Source organism: Malania oleifera, chromosome 2 (assembly GCF_029873635.1).
Source record: "Malania oleifera isolate guangnan ecotype guangnan chromosome 2, ASM2987363v1, whole genome shotgun sequence".
NCBI classification, from domain to species: Eukaryota; Viridiplantae; Streptophyta; class Magnoliopsida; order Santalales; family Ximeniaceae; genus Malania; species Malania oleifera.
This window is the reverse complement of record NC_080418.1, coordinates 131,153,102-131,175,742: the sequence shown is the minus strand read 5'-3', so window position 1 is coordinate 131,175,742 and position 22,641 is coordinate 131,153,102. Positions and strand designations below refer to the sequence as shown.

Here is a 22,641-nt window from a genome sequence, read left to right as displayed (position 1 = left end):
ATACTCAAGGTTTAGCTCTCAAGGATAATAGAACAATCAAATATGAATGGGAGAGCAAACCTACTTAGACTAGCACTCAATCAACTTACAAAGGGTTTAATTTGTATGAGAAGGTAAGTATGAGTGTAGGAGGCTTAAGAATGAGTATTATAGGGTTTTGGATTTTCAAAGAATTTTCCCTGATCAAAGTGGCTAATCCCCCTTAATCTTTGCAAATGAAGGCATATATATAGGCAAGAGAGAAAATATGACCGTTGGGGACCTATAGGGTATTATTAGAAAAGTTTAATGGAGTTTAATGCATTTTAACCCTGTTTAGAAAAATATTAACCACGGTAAAAATGGGAACAACCCGAGAGGTCCGGTCGACCAAAAGTGGTTCGGTCGACCAGGGCTCAAGTAGCTCGGTCAACTGGGAGCATTTTGAACTGAGTGGTCGGTCGACCGGAAAAAGGCGATTTTCAAAAATACCGCGGTTCGGTCGACCGAGGCCTTTTTGAACTGCTCGGCTCGGTCGACCGGGTTGTTGGGAATTTTCCCAAGACCCTTCGGTCGACCAAGTAGTTGGAGTACAATTTTGGTCGGTCGACCGGGAGGTCAAAATGTTGACTCTCAGGGTGTTCGGTCGACCGAGGTCAAATGACCTATAAGGGGTCGGTCGACCGGGACCGGATCAAATAGTTGACCCGGACCGGTTTCGATCGACCGGGCCAATTTGAACTGAGTTGGCCGGTCGACCGAAGGTGCACTAAGTGTGCATTTCGATCCCTTCTTGCAACATAAAAACCTTATTCAAGTGCCTATTACATACAAGTGCAGAGGTGAGTGTCCTAAGGTCACTTGGGGTCCAATTTTGAAGACACCGAAGAAGTCCGGTGTCGGTCGACCGAAGGTCGACCGAAGGTACATCCTAAGGTCTTTCTATGGTTTGGTTTGAGCTTACAAAGTAAATCATTCATGTGATGTGTGTGAGCTTATTACAAACCGAAAAACCCTAATTACTATTACAGACAATTTCACTGGAAAATATTATAATTAAGAGTTTATGAAATTGTCTTCAAGCCTTTCTTGCTTTGTGCACATCTTGATCTTATCATTCTTGATTCCTGCACAAAAACTCAACTACTCATTAGATACAATGAGTATTTGTCATAATCAAAACCGGGCGTGACCAATAAGGTCAACACTACTGTATGCAGATAGACGATTGTCCAATTAGAGATAGATGACTGTCTCGCGGCGAGTGATGTACTTTTCATTTAAAAACATGATTTTTAAACCCTACAGACGTCTGTCCATTCGTCTTCCTTTCTCTAAAACATCTTCTCTTCTCTTTTCTTTCAGTTCTTTCCCTCCCAAGCTTCACAAAACATTTATCCATCGTACCATACTCCATACATATATAGGGTTTCTGCATATCAAGATGATTCGTACCAAAACTGTGGGAAAGAAGGACAAAGCCTCCTCATCTTCTTCAAAGCCTACAAGCTATGTTGAAGTCGAACCTCGTAAAAATCCTTATGTTCTTCTTTCTCTACTCTACTCTTTATTTTTCAAGGATATAATCCATGTGGTTCTTTAAATTTAAATTCTAAATGTTTGGTTGTTAAATAGACCGGAAGGTAATTCATTTTGGATAAATTAGCATTGATTGCGGAAACTGAAAGGGATTACGTTGGTTGATTATCCTTGACCTATTAATCTAGAAGTTTATTTAAAAATTGAACATTGGAAAGAAGAATAATTGTGATACAGGGCTTATACTAAGTGCAGCAAATTTCACATATATTGTTACATAAATTGAGAGTTCGATCTTGTTGTGATTGATTGTGATTGTTTCTAAGATTTAGAACAATTTTTTTTAAAACCAATTCACCCCCCCCCCTTGGGAAGCTATTCCTAATTTCAATATCCCAATTTTTTGTAAAACCAGTGTGCAAAGGTGGTGAAATCAAGATCTAGTATTTAAAAAGAAGGCGAAACAGAACAGTCGCTGCAAATCCTTTTAAGTTCTTGATGAAGGGTTAGACTCATGTAGAAGGATCTAGAAGGCCAGATGAGCTCTCTCGCACCAAATCATGAAGATGTCCATCAAGATATGTGAAATATTAAGGATCAGATGGAGGAGATAGCCCCCTCATGGAGCCAAACTAGACAACATCCAAAGCAGGCAATTGAAAACAAGCCTTTGTTCCAACCATGGTTGATGGAGTCATTAGCTGGTTTAGGTTTAAGCCTACACGCATTTGTCCTATAAACTCAGGACCTGAAACCTCAATCGGTGAGAGATGTCCAAGTTCCGCCCTTCATCAATCCTAATATTCAAAAAGAGAGAATAGCTGAAGAAATGGGCAATGAGCAGATACCTAGTGAAGAAATGAATCATAAGAATGAAGTCTGGGAAGAACGGCTGCAAGCTATGCAAAAAGCAAACATGTCTAGTTCACTGGATGCTTTCAATCCTTGTTTGATGTAGAATTTAATCTTACCCCCAAAGCTTAAAGTCCCAAATTTTGAAAAGTTTAGTGGGTCTGAGTGTCCACTAGCTCACTTGGGGATGTATTTACGAAAGATGGTTGCATATTGTGATGATGATGATCTGCTCATCCATTGTTTCCAAAGTAGTTTAATAGTGGAAGCTCTAGAATGGTGTGGCCGAGTAAAAATTCACACATGGAGGGATTTAGCTTGCGCTTTTATGGCTCAATATTACTAGGATGCAGTTCTAATCTCAAAGAGTATGGAGGAGAAGACGAGCGATTACTCTTATCAGAGGAGGGAGATGACAACTTAGAGTCGCCCTATGATAGGAAAAGGGAAAGTAGGTTACCCATATCCATGTGTTGCCCGTTTCCCTAAAAGCACCCCCCAGAATAGTCCCGATTGGGTAGTCATCCAAAGGCAAATTGAAGATGCAATCAATATGGGGAAAACAAAGTACACGGAGTCAAAAAGAAGCCTCGCTAAATGGGTCGGTAGAAAGAGAAGTAAGAAAGCCCAAATGAGACAAGAGCAATGTTGTCAGATGGTCCCACACATTGAATCTATAAACAACTTTGTTTTTAAACACCATGATGAGCAGACTGTACATACAGGCACAAGGCCTTTGATTATGCCTACCCATATTCAAACACAAGATAGAGGTGTCCAGAGGAAAGTTAGAAAGATAGACCGTATCCCAATGACCTATGCATGATTATTTCCACAGTTGGTTGAAAGACATTTAGTTGCGCCTACATCGGGAGTGTTGGTACAATCCCCTTACCCAAGGTGGTACAACCCAAATGCTCACTATGAGTATTATGCTGAGGCAATAGGTCATTCAATTGAAAAATGCCGGGCCTTTAACCATAAAGTGCAATCATTGAGAGAGGTCGGTTGGTTAACCTTCAACGTCAAGCAACCGAGAGTCTAGGGGAATCCTTTACTCAATCATGAGGAAGGAAGCGGTTAACATATCTAGGAGATTGCCAAATCTATGGTTTCACTCGTTGACCACAAAGGATAAATGTTGGAGTAGCAAGCTTTTGATTATCCAATCCTTTTCATATGAAGTTCTTTCATTTTCCTTATTGTTATTTTTCTTTCGTAATCTATGGACGCTTTTCTCTCAGAAGATTTTTTATCATTAATAATATGAATTACGCATTGCATTATCTCACTTGCATCATGAGTCCAGTTGCCAAATTTTGTTTGCTTATGTTTCATGCAGAATTTGGGAAAGTTACATTGCCAATATTCATAAGCCGGAAAGAGATGTTAATCCCAAGAGGTGAAGGTAAAGAAGGATGAAACAATCATTGAATTTAGATGTCATGAAGAAGTATCTTACTTTCTAAGGAATTCAATGAAGTGGTTGTGTTGTTCCGATAATTTCCTGTCAATTCATCACTCATGTTTTGATCAAATGATGGATGACCTTCTTTTGCCGAGCAGTTATCCCTAAAAAGAACCAAAACAATGATTTACCATTTGTTAACCAAGTTGATCCTAAATGTTAAACTAGTTTTTTCTTAAAAGTCAGATTACTTGAAATCTAACTTAGGCATTGGTACCTTAGTGTTTGGCGAATCATTTAAGACAATAATCATTACCAAAAGGATGGCAGGCCATTTTCTTGCTACCCAAAAGAAAGTCAAAGAATAAATCCTTAGAAACCCTTTTGGAGCCTAACAAATTCATTTTTTTAATTAACTTGTCAATGGATCACACCCCCACACTTGGGCAGTTTTAAAAAGATCAGTACCAAATGAAGTTCAAATGAAAATGAAGATATGATTCCTTCATAAAAGGAAAAGTGAAAGTTACAGTAAAAGAATGAAAGAAGATGAAAAACGAAAGGAAAAAAGGAAAAAGAAAGAAGAAAAAAAGGAAGAAGAAAGAAAATAAGGGACATACTACATATGTGATCTTTGACTGAATTACCCTTGACGAAATCGATGATTTTGGGCTTTATTTAACTCTTACGGTCTGAATGAAAGTCTTGAGCAGATTGGTAGATGTTGTTGTCTCAAATGATTTGTCAGACTCAATGTTAAGTCTGAACTACGTAATAACCTGATTTTGAAAAGGTACGTAGGCAGCTTGTGTAAATAACAAGTTCGGTCAATATCTTGCAAAGCACCTCAACTCAATTTGGGGGCACAAAACATCATCATGGGATGGAATTTTTAAGCATTAGTCTCCTTTTTATTCTGAAAGCCTACATCCCTAAGCCTACATTTCGTCCTGAGTCTTAAAGACCATCTTGAGATCAAAACATGGATTGAACTTGACTAAGCTAAGGGCAACAATTAAATGAGAGATTCCCAGTAGTTTTACAATAGGATAAGACAAAAAGGATGAATAACCCTCGATGAAATTGGGGTTGTTAAAGAGAAAGACAATCATCTAGTTTGAGAAACCAACGTTATATGACTTTTAAATACTAGTATGAATTTTTCCATATGATAGCATTAAAACATGGTAAAACAATCTATTTTGTATGGGTGACCTTTTGATTTAGCAAGTTGATGTCATAGTTGCATAATTATTCTTCGTTTCCAAAAAAAAAGAAAAAAAAAACTTTCTTACTCTTCATAGAGTTAAAAGATGATGGATAGTCAAAGAGTTTCAAAATCCCTAGTAGCTTCTATAAAGAAGATACCTGTGGAGAAAGAGCAGCCTAACTGGGGCAAATATTATGTCAGGTTTCAAATATCTGCTTATTAAAAAAGAATCCATCAATAGAGTCAAAATCAGTGGTAGATAAATTTAACTGGGGCAAATTTCAAGTTGAGTTTTAGTGAGACCCATTCAAGCACCTTCTTATCAGATTAGAATACGAATATATGGTCAAGATCAGCTATAGATCCGTTCAACTAGGGCAGATTTTGTGATTTTGATTTGAGCCGAGTCAATCACTTCCATGACCGGATGAATCAAAAATATTGAGCCAAGATCAGTTACAAACCCATTCAAATGCGGTAAGTTTCATGTAGAGATCAAAGATGAGGTCATTGATCACAAGCACGTTGGTAGAAAAGATTCATGCATTACCCTACATGTCACGCATTACCATACTTTTCATGCATCATCACACGTTTCATGCATTGCCATGCTTTTCATACATCATCATGCATTTCATGCATTGCCATGCATTATCATACATTTCATGTATTGTCATGCATTTCATGTATTACCCTCCATATCATGCATTGTCATGTATTTCATGTGTCACCTTACATTTCATGTATTACCATACGTTTCACACATTACCATACATTTCATGCATTGCATAAAAATAAAAAAATAAAAAATGAAAAATCACAAGTTAGCAGCATGCATATCCATAGCAACATATCACTACATTCTAGCATCGTAGGTTAGAAACATGCATACATATAGCTGCATATCATTGCATTCTAGCATCACAGGCAGCAATAGAGCACCCTTCACACTTGTCTTAAGCTTTCAAATGATTACCTGACATCCTTGATTGAGAGATTCCTATTGTGCTAAATTCTAAGTTGGGGTAGCTGACCCCAAGTGCACATTGATTTACTTGGAAATTGGGCCAGCTGACCCCAGACACACATTGATTTATGTTAAAACTGGGGCAACAAATCCCTAAGACAAAGGGAGTCATTCATTGGCATTCGAACTTTACCCCAAGTGCATTTTTCAAATAGAGTAACAACTTTCCAAACTTTTCTTTCACACCATGTTACTGGTTGAGGTGACTCGGATCATCGTATCCGCTACGGCTCAGATTCTTACATTTGAAGTAAGCCATTATTGTGTCCTATGGCTCGGATCATCGTATCCGCTACAACTCAAATTCTTACATTCGAAGCAAGCCATCATTGTGTCCCATGTCTCAGATCATCGTATCCACTACGGCTCGAATTCTTACGCTCGAAGCAAGTCATCATTGTGTCCCATAGCTCGGATCATCATATCTGCTATGGCTCAGATTCTTACATTCAAAGCAAGCCATCATTGTGTCCCATGGCTCGGATCATCGTATCCGCTACAACTCGGATTCTTACATTCAAAGCAAGCCATCATTGTGTCCCATGGCTTGGATCATTGTATCTGCTAGGGCTCGGATTCTTACATTCAAAGCAAGCCATCATTGTGTCTCATGGCTCGGATCATCGTATCTGCTACAGCTCAGATTCTTACATTCAAAGCAAGCCATCATTGTGTCCCATGGCTCGGATCATGGTATCCGCTATGACTTAGATTCTTACATTCGAAGCAAGCCATCATTATATCCCATGGCTCGGATCATCGTATCCTTTACGGCTTGGATTCTTACATTTGAAGCAAGCCATCACTGTGTTCCATGGCTCGAATCATCGTATCCACTACCGCTCGGATTCTTACATTTGAAGCAAGCCATCATTGTGTCCCATGGCTCGGATCATTGTATCCACTACGGCTCGGATTCTTACATTCGAAGCAAGCCATCATTGTGTCCCATGGCTTGGATCATTGTATCCACTACAGCTTGGATTCTTACATTCGCAGTAAGTCATCATTGTGTCCCATGATTGGGATCATCGTATCCGCTACGGCTCAGATTCTTACATTCGAAGTAAGCCATCATTGTGTCGCATGGCTCGGATCATGGTACCCGCTACGGCTTAGATTCTTACATTCAAAGCAAGCCATCATTTTTTCCCATGGCTCGGATCCTCGTATCCGCTATGGCTTGGATTCTTACACTCGAAGAAAGCCATCATTGTGTCCCATGGCTCGGATCATCGTATCCGCTACGGCTCGAATTCTTACATTCGAAGCAAGCAGTCATTGTGTCCTATAGTTCGGATCATTGTATCCGCTATGGATATGATTCTTACATTCGTAGCGAACCATCATTGTGTCCCATGGCTTGGATCATTGTATCCGCTATGGCTCAGATTCTTACATTTGCAGCACGCCATCCCTGTGTACCCCAACCTGGATTCTTACATCTAGTGTAAGACAATGCTGCACACTCTCCCCTAGATTCTTACATTCTGTGCAAATCATCCCTAGTTGGCAGAAAAAAACAACTCCTGATTGACCTGAAAGCCATAGGGAGTTGTTTGGACTAACTAAAATAGGTGTCTCTTATCTTTGCAGACTTTTTGCTACAAAAAACGTAGGAGAGTTCCTACCATTACATTGAAGCAACAAAGCCTACAAAGAGGGGCTGCTGTAGACACCCTATTTTTGTTCTAAGCAAATAAAACAAGGGGTCCATTCTAATTATATTATTATTATAATTATTATTACATTATTTTTATAATTATTATTTTATTATTATTATTATTAGTGATTTTATCTTTATTTTATTATTACTTTCTTATAATTATTTGTATTATTTATTATTATTTATTACTAGTAGTATTATTAGTATTACTTTACTATTATTATTTTGGATATATTTATTATTATTATTATCACTATTTTTATCGTTATTATTATTATTATTATTATTATTATTATTATTATTACTACTACTACTATTAATATTTTTTTATTATTATTATTTTTAGTATTTTTTATTATCGGTGTTATTATTATTATTATTATTATTATTATTGTTGTTGTTGTTGTTGTTGTTGTTGTTATTATTATTATTATGATTATTATTATTATTTACCACTATTATTGTTAGTATTATTATTATTATTATTATTATTATTATTATTATTATTATTATTATTATTATTATTATTTTCACATATTATTATTATTACTTTATTATTATTTTTATTATTTTGCTATTATTATTATTATTATTAATTATTGCTTTTAATATGTGTATTATTACTTTATTTACTAATAATAATAATAATAATAATAATAATAATAATAATTATTATTATTATTATTCTTATTATTCTTTTTATGTTATTATTATCATTATTATTATATCTATTATTACCATTAAAGTATAAAAAGAATAAAAAAAAAAAAAAAAAAAGGAAAATAAAAGAAGGACTTTTAGGGTTGGTGTTTTTACAAATAAGAAAGTAGCATAGCACATTGGAGGAGGGGTGCAGCACTGCGAGACAAAGAAAAAAAACCAAAGCAAGAAAAAAGAGCTCCTTTCTTCTTTTTCTTCTTCTTCTTCTTCTTCTTCCTCTCCCTGTTCCACCCACTGCTTGCTTCCACACGACCAGTCCATCCAAGGAGACGCACACAGCTGAGCCAACACTAGCAGGCCTTCCAACTCTAGCCGAGAGATTGCTGTCATGAACCACCACTCCACTAGCTGCCGAGAACCACCAGAGCACTAGAGCTCTGCTCCACCTCCAGCCACCGCGAGCACCAGCAACGGCTCCATCATCTTCACCTCTGCAACTAGCACCAACAACTCCTCACCCAAGCCTCACGCCTGCCGCTCTTCACCGTCTCTATTCCAGACGTAGCAAGCCGCCATGCTGCTCTCCGCTAACCTCACGGCCAACCTCTGCTCCAACCATTGTTTCTAGCGTCCCTCCATCACGTCCACAGCCTCACACACACCCATGTAAGTCCCTGGTAAAGTCCCTCTGCCCTCTGCATATTGTCTATACACACACACACACCTTACGTAAAGCTTGAATTTTTATTTGTTTATTATATTAAAAATGTGAGTTGCAGGTTTCCTTTTAATTAATATTCATGTTAAAAAAAATAAAAAATTTATTGTTGCTTAACTTTTTATTTTGGGTAAATACTAATTGATTTATTCTTCTTTAGGCTTGGCAAAACGGGCGGGCGGGTCAAGTTCAGGCGGGTCGCCAACAGGCCGGGTCATAAACGGGTCGGGTCTTAAATGGATTGGGATTAAACGGGTCACAAACCTATAAACCCTAACCCGACCATTTATTAAACGGGCGGGTTACGGGTTATCCGTTTAAAGAACCATATAATTATTTTAAAATTTTAAAGCAAAATAAAGTCATGATGCTCTTTGCTTCCACGCCTCTCTCCAGTCTGGTGTGTTAGTCTCAGTCTCAGACTCCCAGTCCCTTTTCCTTCTCTCCAGTCAACCTAGTCTTTTCGTTCACACCAATGACACCATAGCACCATCTTCCAAGCTCTCCCTCCCGTTCTTCTTCTTCTTCTTCTTGCATTCAATGGCTGAATTATTCCCGATTTTAGCTCGGGGGGAGTGAGCTTATCAGAAGTCGAGCACAAATGCATCCCCTTGCTGCCGATGCACTGCCATCATCGCCGCCGAAAGCACTTGAGCTCATCAACCACCTTATCTCTCTCCTCCTCCTTGCCTCCCTTCCTGTCAAGTCGTTCGTCGGGTGGTGGCGGGTTCTCTGGTCAAAACTCTTGTCTCTCATCTCTTGGTTGAAGCTTGAAGGAGGAGGAGGAGGAGAAGAAGAAGAGGAAGGAGCAGGACTAGGGCAAGGAAGATTGAGAAAAATAGGAGCTTGAGGGCTGCCATGGAAGACCTAGCGGAGTAGCCGAATAGGAGGATTGGAAGAGGCTGTCGTTGCCGAACAGGAAGATTGGAGGAGGCAGTTGCGAATAGGATTTAGGGTTTCTCCATTTCTCCATTTAGGGTTTTATATTTTTATTGAATAGGAGGCAAGTGAACGGGTCACCCGCCGGGTGACTCGACCCAAACCCAAGTTGACCCGTTTATAAATGGGCGAGTCACGGGTTGGCTCATTTATAAACGGGTTGACTTTCATGAATTCGGACCCGTTTTAATTGGGCGGGTCGTAGGTGACTCGTCGGGTCTAGACCCGTTTTGCCAAGCCTATTCTTCTTGGGTGCAGGATTTTTGTTCATATTTAAATTTTTATTGTTTTTTTTTATGCATATTAAATAGTAAATATTCTTTTTATGATATTTGTTCTTGTAATTAATATTCATGTTCATCCTCTTTATTATTATTGTAGGAATTTGTTTTAATGTTTAAAGTTTAAATCTTGATACCTAATATTGTTGTAGGATTCTTGTATATATGTAGTGAATATTCATATTTGAAGGATCATTATTATTACTTTAGAGTTTTTTTTTTTTTTTTTCTTTTTTATGGCTAGAAGTTTTCTTAATATTTAAGTAAAGTTGTCTTGATATTTAAGTGTAAGTTTTTGTTGCCTTATTTGTATTGTGCTAGGGTTTTCATCATTGATGTGTGTTTATTTTTAATTGCATAGGGTTTTCTTCATTATTATGGTTATATTTAATGTATGCCTACTCGTATTAGTATTTTAACATGCTTAGTATCAGTATTCTAGTACTTTGTCATATTTATATATAAGGGTATCAATTATTAGGTTAAGTTTGACATTTTGGTTTATATTAGGTAAGTTGCTATTATATTTAGTATGATAATATATAGAATATTACGGTATTATTATTATGCTTATATTACATATTATCTATTAAGATATATATATATATATATATATATTTCTAAAATATATGGTATTACCTTTTCTAGTTTCTTTAGTATCTTGATACATATATTGTATTATGATAATTTGTCACTTATTATCCTATTATTATACATTAAAACCTCCCATACTAGTATTTTCCGATAAAAATTTCAATACAATTTCTAAACTTGGGAGTGTATTTTCTTAAGTATTTTCTTAATTTTTATCCCTATGATTGCAATAAAAAGGGTGCGAGCTTTTGGGCTTCACATACTTTGGTTATGAGGAAATATAGTGTGTGTATATATATATACATATGTATTTTTGTATTATTTATTTGTTTATTTATTTTGCATGTATATTTGTAAATCCACTAATAGGGAGTAATTTTAGAGACGTTTTAAATTAACTTAGGGATAATTTCAAATTAATTAGGTACCGTTCGTAAGAACGGGCGCGTAGGGAGTGATTGTACCTTCCCCTCGCGTAACCAAACTCCCGACCCAAGCTCTGGTAACGTAAACCCATTCTACCCTTAATGGGGTAGTAATTAAGTGTTCTAACCACACTAAATGGATAGTGGCGACTCCAATATTCCTTTTTTTTTTTTTTTTTAATTTCAAACACTTTTTTTTTGTCACCCTAGGGCACCCACACACCGGTACATCGCGACACGACGCTTTCTACAACTGCCAAGAAACCAAATACTGAGTAGAAAGCCTTACTCTGAATTTGGGATGGTTTCCAACTCAGTCCCACCGATGATCCGCCCCAATAAACTTTGAGAGAACTTCACTAGGAGTGTTATGGTGTCTTCAGATGGTCGAACTGGTGAGAATCTGACTCGAAATCATAGAGAAGGGAGGAGGGGCGTAGAGGAGAGAGAAGGAGGAGTATTTGCGTAGGTTTTTAGCTAAAAATGAATTTTACCCCTATTTATACACTGGCCTTCGTCAACGAGCCACATCACCTCGTCGACGAGGTAAATAGGCAATTCGTCGACAAAATCTCTCATCATCAACGAAATTAAGAATCTCCCAAAACATGTCTTGGTGTTTTCTCATTGACGAAAAGTACCCTCGTTGACAAGTCCAATTATAACTTCATTGACGAACGCTAAGCGTTCGTCGACAAGGCCTGCTGCCCCTTTCTTTTCCCTTCAAACTTCTATTTTCCCCCTCTTTATCATTATTTAAAAATACCACAATTTCTCTGAGTCATTACATGTCGATTGGGCAAGACATAACTTCCCTATCTAGCATTGTGTCACTAGAGTCCATCCCTTTTCATCTTCTGATTTAATCCAACATTATTATCAAAATTAATCTCCCAAGTTTTTTTTTTCATGCATTCAACTATAATACGTTTAATAATTCCAAATCGGATGGGCTTGAATGCAACTAATTGATGATACGAGTTTTTGTGTTGGTTCACTTATTAAAGGGAATCGATGTGTCATAAAAATGGTAGCAGGACTTAACTCAACTATGTCGTCAAGTTCAATATCTATTTTTCTATCTCTGAAAAGCTTAATGAACTTTTTTTTTAAGATAAAGTATTTTTTTTAGAGGATGACCAAGAATAAATGGTTTTTGCAATAGTTTTCATCGTCCATCTTCCCTATTTCCTCAAGTATTTTACATTTTAGAAGCTCAATTGATTTATTTTTAGCAAATAAACAATCATTTATTAAATGTCAAAATCAAGGAATGATCGGTGTTCCTCCCCTTGCTCCTTCAAGTTAGGGCAGCTCCTTTTATCATTTGGGTGATAATTGATTCGCTTCTTTTCTTCTTTCTCTTTTCCTAGTTATTTTGATAGTGGCAGTGTTCACAGCATTGAGTCATTAGTGGAATATTTTGAAGGCTTAATATATCTTTCTTTACTTCTATCTTTTCTTTCCTATGATCAACAATCTTTTCTTTCATAAGATGCCATACTGAAATCACCCTACTGTAAATTTTTTCTTAAATAAGTAAATAATTAAAAGAAATAAAGTTGTGCCATACGTCGCCACCACTATCCAACACATGACCACTCTTCCCTAACTGGCTCAAATCTAGTTTGAGCCAGGTCACCCATTGACCTGAATCAACCTGAGTTGATCTGTTGACCCGAATTAGACCTGTTGCGCCGTTCTAACGTATCCAAATCGTTGGCTCAATTTGTTTAATTTTAAAATTGGTTTTTAAATATTTTTAAAATATTTAAAAATTAGGAAAAAATAGTAAATATTTGGAAAAAAAAAGGTTTAAAATCAGAGAAAAATAAATAAACAATTTTTTAGTTATTTTGACCTAGATAAAAAAAAAATTGGAAAATAAAAATATCAAAAAATGAAGGAAAAATTTTAAAAAATTCCAAAACATTATAGAAAAATGTTGGAAAAATTTTAGAAAATTATTAAAAAAATTGAAAAAAATTTAGGAATAATTTAAAGACTCTTTTTGATAAAATTTGATGAATTTATTATTTGTATATATTTTATTTTTATGTGTGTGCATCCAAATGATTAAACAAAGGGTAAATTGGTATTTCAAATCTCACATATATTAATTCTGAGGGGGGTTTACCTAATAAGATCCCCTCCTTTGGAGGTCTTATTAGACATTCCTAAATCGCACCTTACTTCACATTTTACTTTTAAATTTTATATATTTATTTACTTTTTAAAGGAGTTAATTAAAGATCATTAGATTCAATTTAGGGACAACTCATAATTAATTAGGTACCGCTTATAGAATGGGTATGTAAGGGGTGCTAGTACCTTCTTCTCGTATAATTGAACTTTCGATCCCAACTCTAATAAATGTAGACTATGAGTACTGGTTCCTTGGCCTATAATTTGTTTAGAGACCAATCAACAAGCAGAAATTAGGTAAACTAACTATACATCGGAAAATAATAGGTTAGTGGTGATTCCATCAAACTTTCAATATTATCGTACAAGAAAATGTTTAACAATAAAAAAATGCTAGTTGCTTTTTTATATTCTTTTAAATCTTGATACAGGAATATAATCACTAGGTTTTTTTTTTTTTTTTCAATCTTTATGTCATTAACTGTTCCAAATTGTTATTAATAGGATTGCATTCCTTAAAAAAAAAAAAAAAAAAAAAAAAAAAGCTCCTTAGCACCCCAAGTGCCTTTTTACTATTTTAATTTCATATTCTTTTTAATGATAAAAAATTGTGTGTCTCTACCACCCTCAAAAGGCCTTTATTTATAGGTTTGTTCGTGATTCCTAACTTAAATTTGATTGACTAATCAAATTTAAATTAATCAATCAAATTTAAAACTAATTTATTAATTAAGTTGATTAATCTATTTAAATTATTCAATCAATCTTAATTGACTAATTACTTTTCAATTCTGATTTTCTAACTAAAAATTCATTTATGTGTGTGCAGGTGTAAGCATGGAATTATAATTGCTTGCATGTGGCCATTGTCTTGTTCAAATCCTATAAAAGGCTGTGAATGGATATAAGATAAGAGATGGAATACCATTTGTTGCGTAGTCCAAGCATTGTATGAGCTTCTAATTGACCAAAAAAAAAAAAAAAATTGCTCTTTACCACCCCAAGTGCCTTTTTAACTATCTTAATTACATATATATATATATATATGTATGTATTTTTGAATGATAAAAAAATTGAGTAGTAGAAAGAACACATTATTATTATTATTATTATTATTATTATTATTATTATTATTATTATTATTATTATTCATTTTGAGTATTGGTTTATGAATTTGTGGATTAGCTTCAATATGACGATATAGTCACTATTAATTGTCACAATGAAAGAAAAGTGAGAGTTTATCATTTTTTCCTATAGTTGGAATGAGGTCATCCTAGTGACTTGCAAATGGTGACTGGGTGCTTTATTTAGCCAAGTACCTTACTATGTTAATTTTTTTCCTACTATTCTTTCTACAAGAAAAAAAGTTGAATTGTGTATTACATTTCTTCTTTAACTCTTAGGTCTTCATAGATCCACACATTAATTTTTTTCTAAACTATAAATTTATACAATCCTTAATTTTTGTGATATGAGCGTGTCACCTTTCGATTTGGTGCAAGTTCCTTGTATAAAGTCAAGGCTAGCTCCAATTCCATGGAAGCCTTGCACATTATGCACATAACGCTAATATGATCTAAATGACTAATTTCTACTTTACTATTAGTTATTTTATTGCATATTACCTTGAAACATTATCTAGACGACTAGATGCTTGAAACATTATCCATCTATAGGGCTCTCCCTTAATATTTAAAATGATCAAAAATTTTAAATATAATATTTATTTAAAGATAGATTTATTTACCTTATTATACATTTTCTCAAATAATTATGCATAAGATTGAATTTATATTGTCACGTTAACGATAAGGCATCTTCTTTTAAATTTTTTATTTGATTGGTTTTAAAGTATAATTGTCTTACTATTTTTATTATTGTATCATTTTCTTTAGATCTTTCTTTGGAACTTGAAAAATCTTGGGAAATGAAAGAAAAAATATGAAGGAATCACTTTTTCATGTTTGGTTATCAAGAAATGTAAGAAAAAAATAAATAAAAATATTTTGAATTAGTGAAAAAAAATATGATTTTAGAAATAATTTACATTTGGTTAAAAAAAAATTATATCCATTAAAATAAATTTTTATTTTTAGTAGTATTTGGTATACAAAGAAAATAGTGAAAAATGAGTTTCCTTTTCCTTTTCTTTCATTTCCTTTTCTTTCTTTAATCAAAATCCTTTATCCAAACAGACCTTTAGTGAAGAGGAAGAGTTATAGGAACATTTGAAAAACTAAATATAAATTGGAAATTTGCATCCTGTAAATAACAAACACCAACATTAATTTAACAAAATTATAACCATAGCGTGATCAACTAACTTTTTTCATTCCATTATTGTTGTATCTTTTAAATTGTTGTCCCAACGTATCAAAGGCCACCACGTGTGTGCTAACTAGGATCATTAGGGAAGAGGTCACCATTGTTGTTAATCATACCATAACTAAACAAGAGCAAGCCATTTACCATGATCAGATTTAAGTTACTACATATGTTCTGTGTTAACTAAACCTGGGTAGGAGGAGATGGATCAAGGAAATTGTATTAAAACCAAAAGTTTTAATATTATTTATCGATAGTGCAATATTATTTTAGTTAAAATGCTCATACTTCTTTTACATTAAGTGAGCTAGGCCTTATGTAGAAAGCCTTGGTGAGATACAAAAGTTTTGATCTAACTTGTAGTAAAAAGAGTGTAATATCAAGTTAAATTGTCTTTACTGTAATAGGGCTGCTTACCGTATGCTTACCATCGCACCACATTAGCCTTCCAAATGAATATTCTTTCGCAACCTCTGCATTCAAAACCTTCAGTGTAAGGTTAAAGATCTTCTTCTCGCCAATTTGATTGAACTTCAACAATTTTGGGACCACATTAATAAAAATTCCTCCTGGTTTTTGGAGATGTGCTATGTAAGTTGCCGGAGAACCGACATTTGTAATGGCTCTACTAACACTGATTGTACCACGAAGTTCAGGTATGGTGATTGAAGGATAGTTGAAGTTTAGTAGATTGAAGGAATTAGGACATGCATATGGGCGACCCTCTAGTAAAGAAGCGGTTAAGGCTTCGCTCTTACCAGTGGCGCAAAGTAAATTTAAATAATCATTAATGGTTAAATCATAAACCAACCCAGGATCCATAGCCTTGTTTGCATCTACATGTCCTGCTCCATAAGCAAAAGGTGTTGCCTTTGAGTCATCAGCCATATCCAGCATCGGCTCCATACTGTTATCCCATGTTTTTGCTGCAAATTGAACGGAAAAAAAAGTACAAAAGTGAAATTTTAGCAATTCAAACATAAATACTAATTTGACTACAATGTCCAGCCAATAACCATATAATCATATGGCCAAGAATTTTTCTTATTTTTAGTCTTTTAAATATTCAAAATAATTAAAAGTGGTTATGATCTTCTCACCGGTTGTCATGATTGCTGATTTAATTGCTGCAGGACTCCAATTTGGATGGAGGGTTTTAAGAAGCCCAGCAATGGCAGAAACATGAGGGCATGACATTGAAGTCCCGGTCATTGTAATAAATTGAACTCTGCGCGTATCCGACTCAACGCCTGTTGGTCCTAGTTCTTCAGTGTAAGCAGCTATTATATCTACTCCTGGAGCAGTGATATCAGGCTAAAGATATAGCACAAAAATTAGTATAAAAGCTCACAATAAAACTCAAACAATTTAACTTAAAGTGATCATATGAAAATTTAAAGGACACAAAATTAGAGGTTGAGTTTATAAGAAAACCTTAAGAATTTCTGGCATAAAGGGATTTGGTCCCCTAGATGAGAAAATTGCCATAATTGGTGCTGGCTTTATGCCTAACTGTGTAGTTGGGCGGGAAATGTAAGCCATAGGTGACCTATTCAAAATTCATGATTACTAAATAAAATGTAAATGCATCTAACATAGACGTATAATCTTATTCACAATCTTTAAGAGGATGTTTGGCATAAGAAATGAAAGAGCTACCAAATTTAAACATAAACAGTAGGTCCATCCCTTCCCTTCAATTGTTTACAGTTCTCATTATATTATTTATTTTTCAGAGTGAGGAATGCATCGGTCTCATTTATAAGCATGATTTTTTGTATTAGAAAATTATCTTACTTGGTAGAATTGATGTAAGCAAAGATATCAACACCATCAATGTAGTTGACATTTGTTGCCGGGATGAAATATGCGTCCGCAACGATTTTTTTACCAGACTGCTTATCATTAGCTAGAATCATCCCTACAGCACCAGCGAAAGCAGCTTGTATACCCTTGTCCAATCTTCCATTTTCTCCTCTAAGACAAACCAAGATTGTTCCATTGACCTTCAAGGGATCTAACGTTCCATTCTTGCATAGGCCTCTGCATCATTGAAGCAAAAAAAACAAAGAGAATGGAAAAATAAAATGCCATTATTGTTTAAAATGAAACCAAATGAAGTTCCTATATTTATAAAATAAAATTTGCAATAAATTTATTTTTGTCTATCCTTACGAGTCTTTAGCTGAAGCATTAGCGGCATTTGCCTTAGCTGCACTAGTCAGCGGAAAGAACTTCTTTGGCAAGAATTTATCTGTAACACTCTTTCCCTTCAAAACAAACAATATTTGTTATTCATGAAGCACTCTGAGTTCAAACAATAAAATTATCAAAGAGACAAAACTTTGAGGCATTATGCACAAACGGTGGTACGTGCACACACAACTTGCAACTATTTATGTAGGCCGAGTAGATTGACATGGATAATCCCTTAACACATGTTTAATTCAAGGTGTAAATTGTAAAGCCTAAGTATTGAATTTTTCACTAACAAAAATGGTAAAAATTTTGACAAGAAGCTAAGGAAGTTTATAGTAAGTTATATATATGGTGGGATTAAGCAGAAAAGGTACAACAGCTAATGTTTGGATAATAGGATATATAAGGAATCTCCACAGTAAATTCATATTTTAATTATTTTAGATATAAATCAATATATGATATACATTAAAAAATTAGGTTTTGTGATGCATATTATTTGTGAATTCACTTGAGATTAAATATGAGGTGAAATTGCAGAGAGAAGTTTTAGCACAGAAGGGTTTGAAGATTACTAAAAGAAAAACATATCTAATTATATATATTTTTTTAAAAATCTTAATCATCAACAAAGAAAGCTAAAAATTACTAGTGAATAAGAGTTGAACATAATATATTTCCTTTTCTTCAATCAATCATTGGCGAATTTTTTTTTTAAAAGGATAACATATGTAATGTTCAATGAATTTAACAAAAGAGAGAGACACATCCAAAGCTTGCTATCTATGAATAATAGTGTTCATTTCTTATAATTAATTTTTCAAAATATTACAAAAATATTCAGCTTATTTTTCCAGTTTTATAAAAATAAAAAAAGTTATTTTAATTTCTAATTTTAAAGAATTAATAAAATGCCATCTAATTTTTAATTTTTAAAAATTCTATAAAAAATTTTAAAATATGTTTTTTTTACTTTCTAGATTTTGGATTTGTTATATATTCTTTGGAAAGTTAAAAATTATGCATAGAAGCAAATCTTTGATTTGTCAAGAGGGAGTTGTGGGGGCCGATCACACCCTCCCCCAGTTTAGTGCCACTTAGGGGTCAAAACAATACACACACACACACACACATGTAGATGTAGATATATAAACATAATGGATTTCTGGAATTAAAGAAATCCTTTAGTCTCCATCTTTTTAATACAATTTTTGAAGATTCAAAAGTAAGATGTCATTTATATAATTTTTTAGAAAATTTAAAATCAAAAATCAAAATTACTTTTCATAATTAAATGGGCCCCTGGCTTCTTATATGGTCACCGACACGTCTAATCTCCTAAATATTGTACTTTAATTTGCCCTTGTTTTGTTCACATTGTACTATGTCCGTGGTATAATTATAGAAAACAGTGGGTAGTAAAAGTGTGATGTCTAGGTGGTAAGTATAGGATTGTTCTTTTATATAACAAGCCAATAAGTGCATTGAAAATTTCATAAGAGACTGCAATAAATTGCAAAGAAAAAAACAGAAAGAAAAGAATAGCATATTCACAAATGATAGCATATTTGGTCGATGATTAACATTACCTGGAAAACTATGTTGTTGGAAAGGACAACAGAAGAAGAGATGTTGCGATCGATAGTGCTAGCTCCGACAGTGATCATCCAAGGAGCAATGTTTAAAACGGTCCCATTATCAGGTCCATAATTACCTGCGGAGGAGACCACCACAATGCCCTCACTCACGGCATGTAAAGACCCAATAGCAAAACTATCGTTCATGAGCTCAGAAGATTCCAGTGCAAGTGACACTGACATAACATCAACGCCATCATGAATGCTGGCATCGAAGGCTGCTAGAATATCAGCATCGTAGCAATCAAAATCATACCAACATACCCTGTAAGCTGCCACTCGAGCTTTAGGTGATCCACCTTTTGCTGTTCCATTACCTATCCCAAAAATACTTGCATTTGCCACATAACTGCCTCCTGCTGTTGATAAGGTGTGAGTGCCATGGCCCTCCTTGTCACGAGGTGAATACAAGTCCCCAATCGTGGAAGCATTTAAACCCTTTTCCATTATTGCTGCCAAAAGCCCTTTATTGAAGTACCTTGCTCCAATCAACTTCCTATTTTTCCAATTTGATAAAGTACATACTTAGTTTTATGGGTTGAAGTCACGAAAAACTTGTTAGGTTTTCCATAATATCAAATCATTCCATAAACTTGACTCAATGTAAAAGGACCCATAATTTTTTACATGGTGCAACTCACTCCACCAACTTATACTTCATTTTGTGTTAGCTCATAAATATATCTAATTACTAATTATTTTATTGAAATTTAGAGTCAAAACCATGTCTAGATTATATGTCATCTAGTATTCTACATTGCACCAACTCTTATTTCTAAAAACAACCTCTTTTATTGATATAATTAATTACAAAGAAATTGTGTGTATTACCTTGTTATATAAGTTTTTCTCCACTTAAATATTTGCTTGTAAACCAAAACAAAAATTTGTATTCCTGTTGACTATAAGTCAATTATTTTATTTTTATTTTTTATAAATTTTAAAGTACAAAAGACACTATCCTCTACTAAGGTTTATAAAACAGATTGGGACCTCCGCTAAGGTTCTAAAATTACACGAACCTCATTCGAGGTTTGAAAAAATGATGTGAAACTCTTATGATATTTGGAAAAATGATAAGCCCATGAAAGGGTATAAATGTCCCAAAAATAAAAGCTTAAGGGAGATCCTTGAATTTTGTGAAGCCTAAAGGAAGGTTGCTTTCTATTTTTCAATCTTCACTAGAGGTCGATACATGAACAACAATAACAACAACAACAAGCCTCAAGTCTCACTAAGTAGGGTCAACTATATGAATCATATTTGGTCATTCACACAATCAAGGGTAGTGTCCGTAACCAATTAAAGAGTTGTTAAATCCTCCCTCACTACCTAATTCTAAGTAATTTTATGTCTACCTCTCTTCTAGTACCATTAGCAATAACTAGCTTGCTCCTCCTACCCAATGCACTTCTTGGTCTTTGTTTTAAATGCCCAAATTGACTATCTAAGTTATTGTTCTCTTATCTCCTCTTCTATCACTACTATTATTAGCTTGTTGTGAATTTGTTACATTCATTATATTTATCCTTTAATGTTTTAGCACTAATCCATCTAAGCATTCACAATTCAACAACTTTTACTTTTAGATTTTTCTTCTTACTTGCTCAACATTTTAATCCATATAACATGGTTGGTACTATAACTATCCTATATGAACTTTCCTTTTAATTTCAATAGTATCCTACAATCACACAGCATGTCCAACGAACTTCCCCACTTTACCCAACCTATTTTAACTCTATGCATCACATCCTCTTCAATTTCTCCTCCAACTTGCATAATGGATTCCAAATATCAAAGTATACTAGTGTTGTTGATTTCTTGATCATCAATTTTGGTCTTATTTTCAATATTCCTCTTGCTGAAATCACATTTCATATATTTAATGTTATTTCTAGTTATCCTAAAACCTCAAAATCCTAAGGTTGTTCTCCAGAGTTTTAGCTTAGATTCGAACTTGCTCCTACTTTCATCAATTAGAACAATATCATCTATGAATAACATATACCATGAGATTTCCTTTTGGATATTCTTAGTGAGTTCATCAATCTCTTAAGAAAAAAGCTAAGGGCTCAAAGTAAAACCTTAATGTACGCATACTATGATTGGAAATTCTCTAAACTCTCCACCTATAGTCCCAATGCTAGTCACTGCTCTATCATACACTCCTTAATGACATCAGTATACTTAATGCATACTCGTTTCTTTTTTAGGACTCACCAAAACACTTCTTTAGATGCCCTATTATAAAATTTCTCTAAGTCGTTAAAAACCATATGTAAGTCCCTTTTCTTTTCCTTAAAAATTTTCATGAACCTTTTTAGAAATAGATAGCTTTTGTTGCAATCTCTTAGGGACAAAACCAAATTGATTCCCCAAGACTCTCATTTCTATTCTTATTCTTTGTTCAATTAACCTTACCTAAAGTTTACTCATATGACTTATAAGTTTTATTTGCAATAGTTGTTATAGTTTTTCATATCATCTTTATTTCTATATATAAATATTAATGTGCTTTTCCTCCATTCCTCTAGCATTTTCTTGATTTTTATAATAGTGTTGAATAGGCTAGTTAGTTATATACTTCCTTTGTCGCCTAGATGTTTCCAACCTATAATTGGGATGTCATCTCATCATACAGATTTCCTTCTTTTCAACCTCTTCTTTGATTTTCAACAACATTTAAGGTCTCATTCTTCTTATTTCCTATTTTACTGGTTTATTGTCTGGATAAGTGGGTATCTTATGTGTTACCATATCCGTGCTCAACCTAGGCATATCTTGGCATGACTATGCAAACACATCAATGTATTCATACAAAAGGTTGACCATTTTAATCTTTTCATCATCATACAATAATGCCCCAATTTTTGCTTGCTTTGGCTCCTATTTGGTTCCCAATTTAATTGTTAATGTTGGATACTCACTAGAAACTTTTTTTTTTTCTTAAAATTCCATCATTATTTGCATTTTATTGGGTACCTCTACTTCCTCTTCCTCCATTTCTATCCTATTGACAAGATTTTCAAAG

The 22,641-nt window shown here is 34.3% G+C and overlaps 1 protein-coding gene across 1 annotated transcript in view; it reads right to left on the bottom strand.

Annotated features, from left to right (window-relative positions):
- Positions 1–16,155: 16,155 nt before the first annotated feature.
- LOC131148371 (subtilisin-like protease SBT5.4) overlaps positions 16,156–22,641 on the bottom strand; it is a 125,500-nt gene continuing 119,014 nt past the window's right edge. The window contains exons 8-13 of the mRNA XM_058098083.1: positions 19,560–20,103; positions 17,947–18,041; positions 17,569–17,814; positions 17,206–17,320; positions 16,872–17,085; positions 16,156–16,697 (exon numbers count right to left, since the gene is read on the bottom strand). Of these exons, the coding sequence (XP_057954066.1) occupies positions 16,156–16,697; positions 16,872–17,085; positions 17,206–17,320; positions 17,569–17,814; positions 17,947–18,041; positions 19,560–20,103 (1,756 nt within the window). The remainder of the gene's footprint in view (positions 16,698–16,871; positions 17,086–17,205; positions 17,321–17,568; positions 17,815–17,946; positions 18,042–19,559; positions 20,104–22,641) is intronic.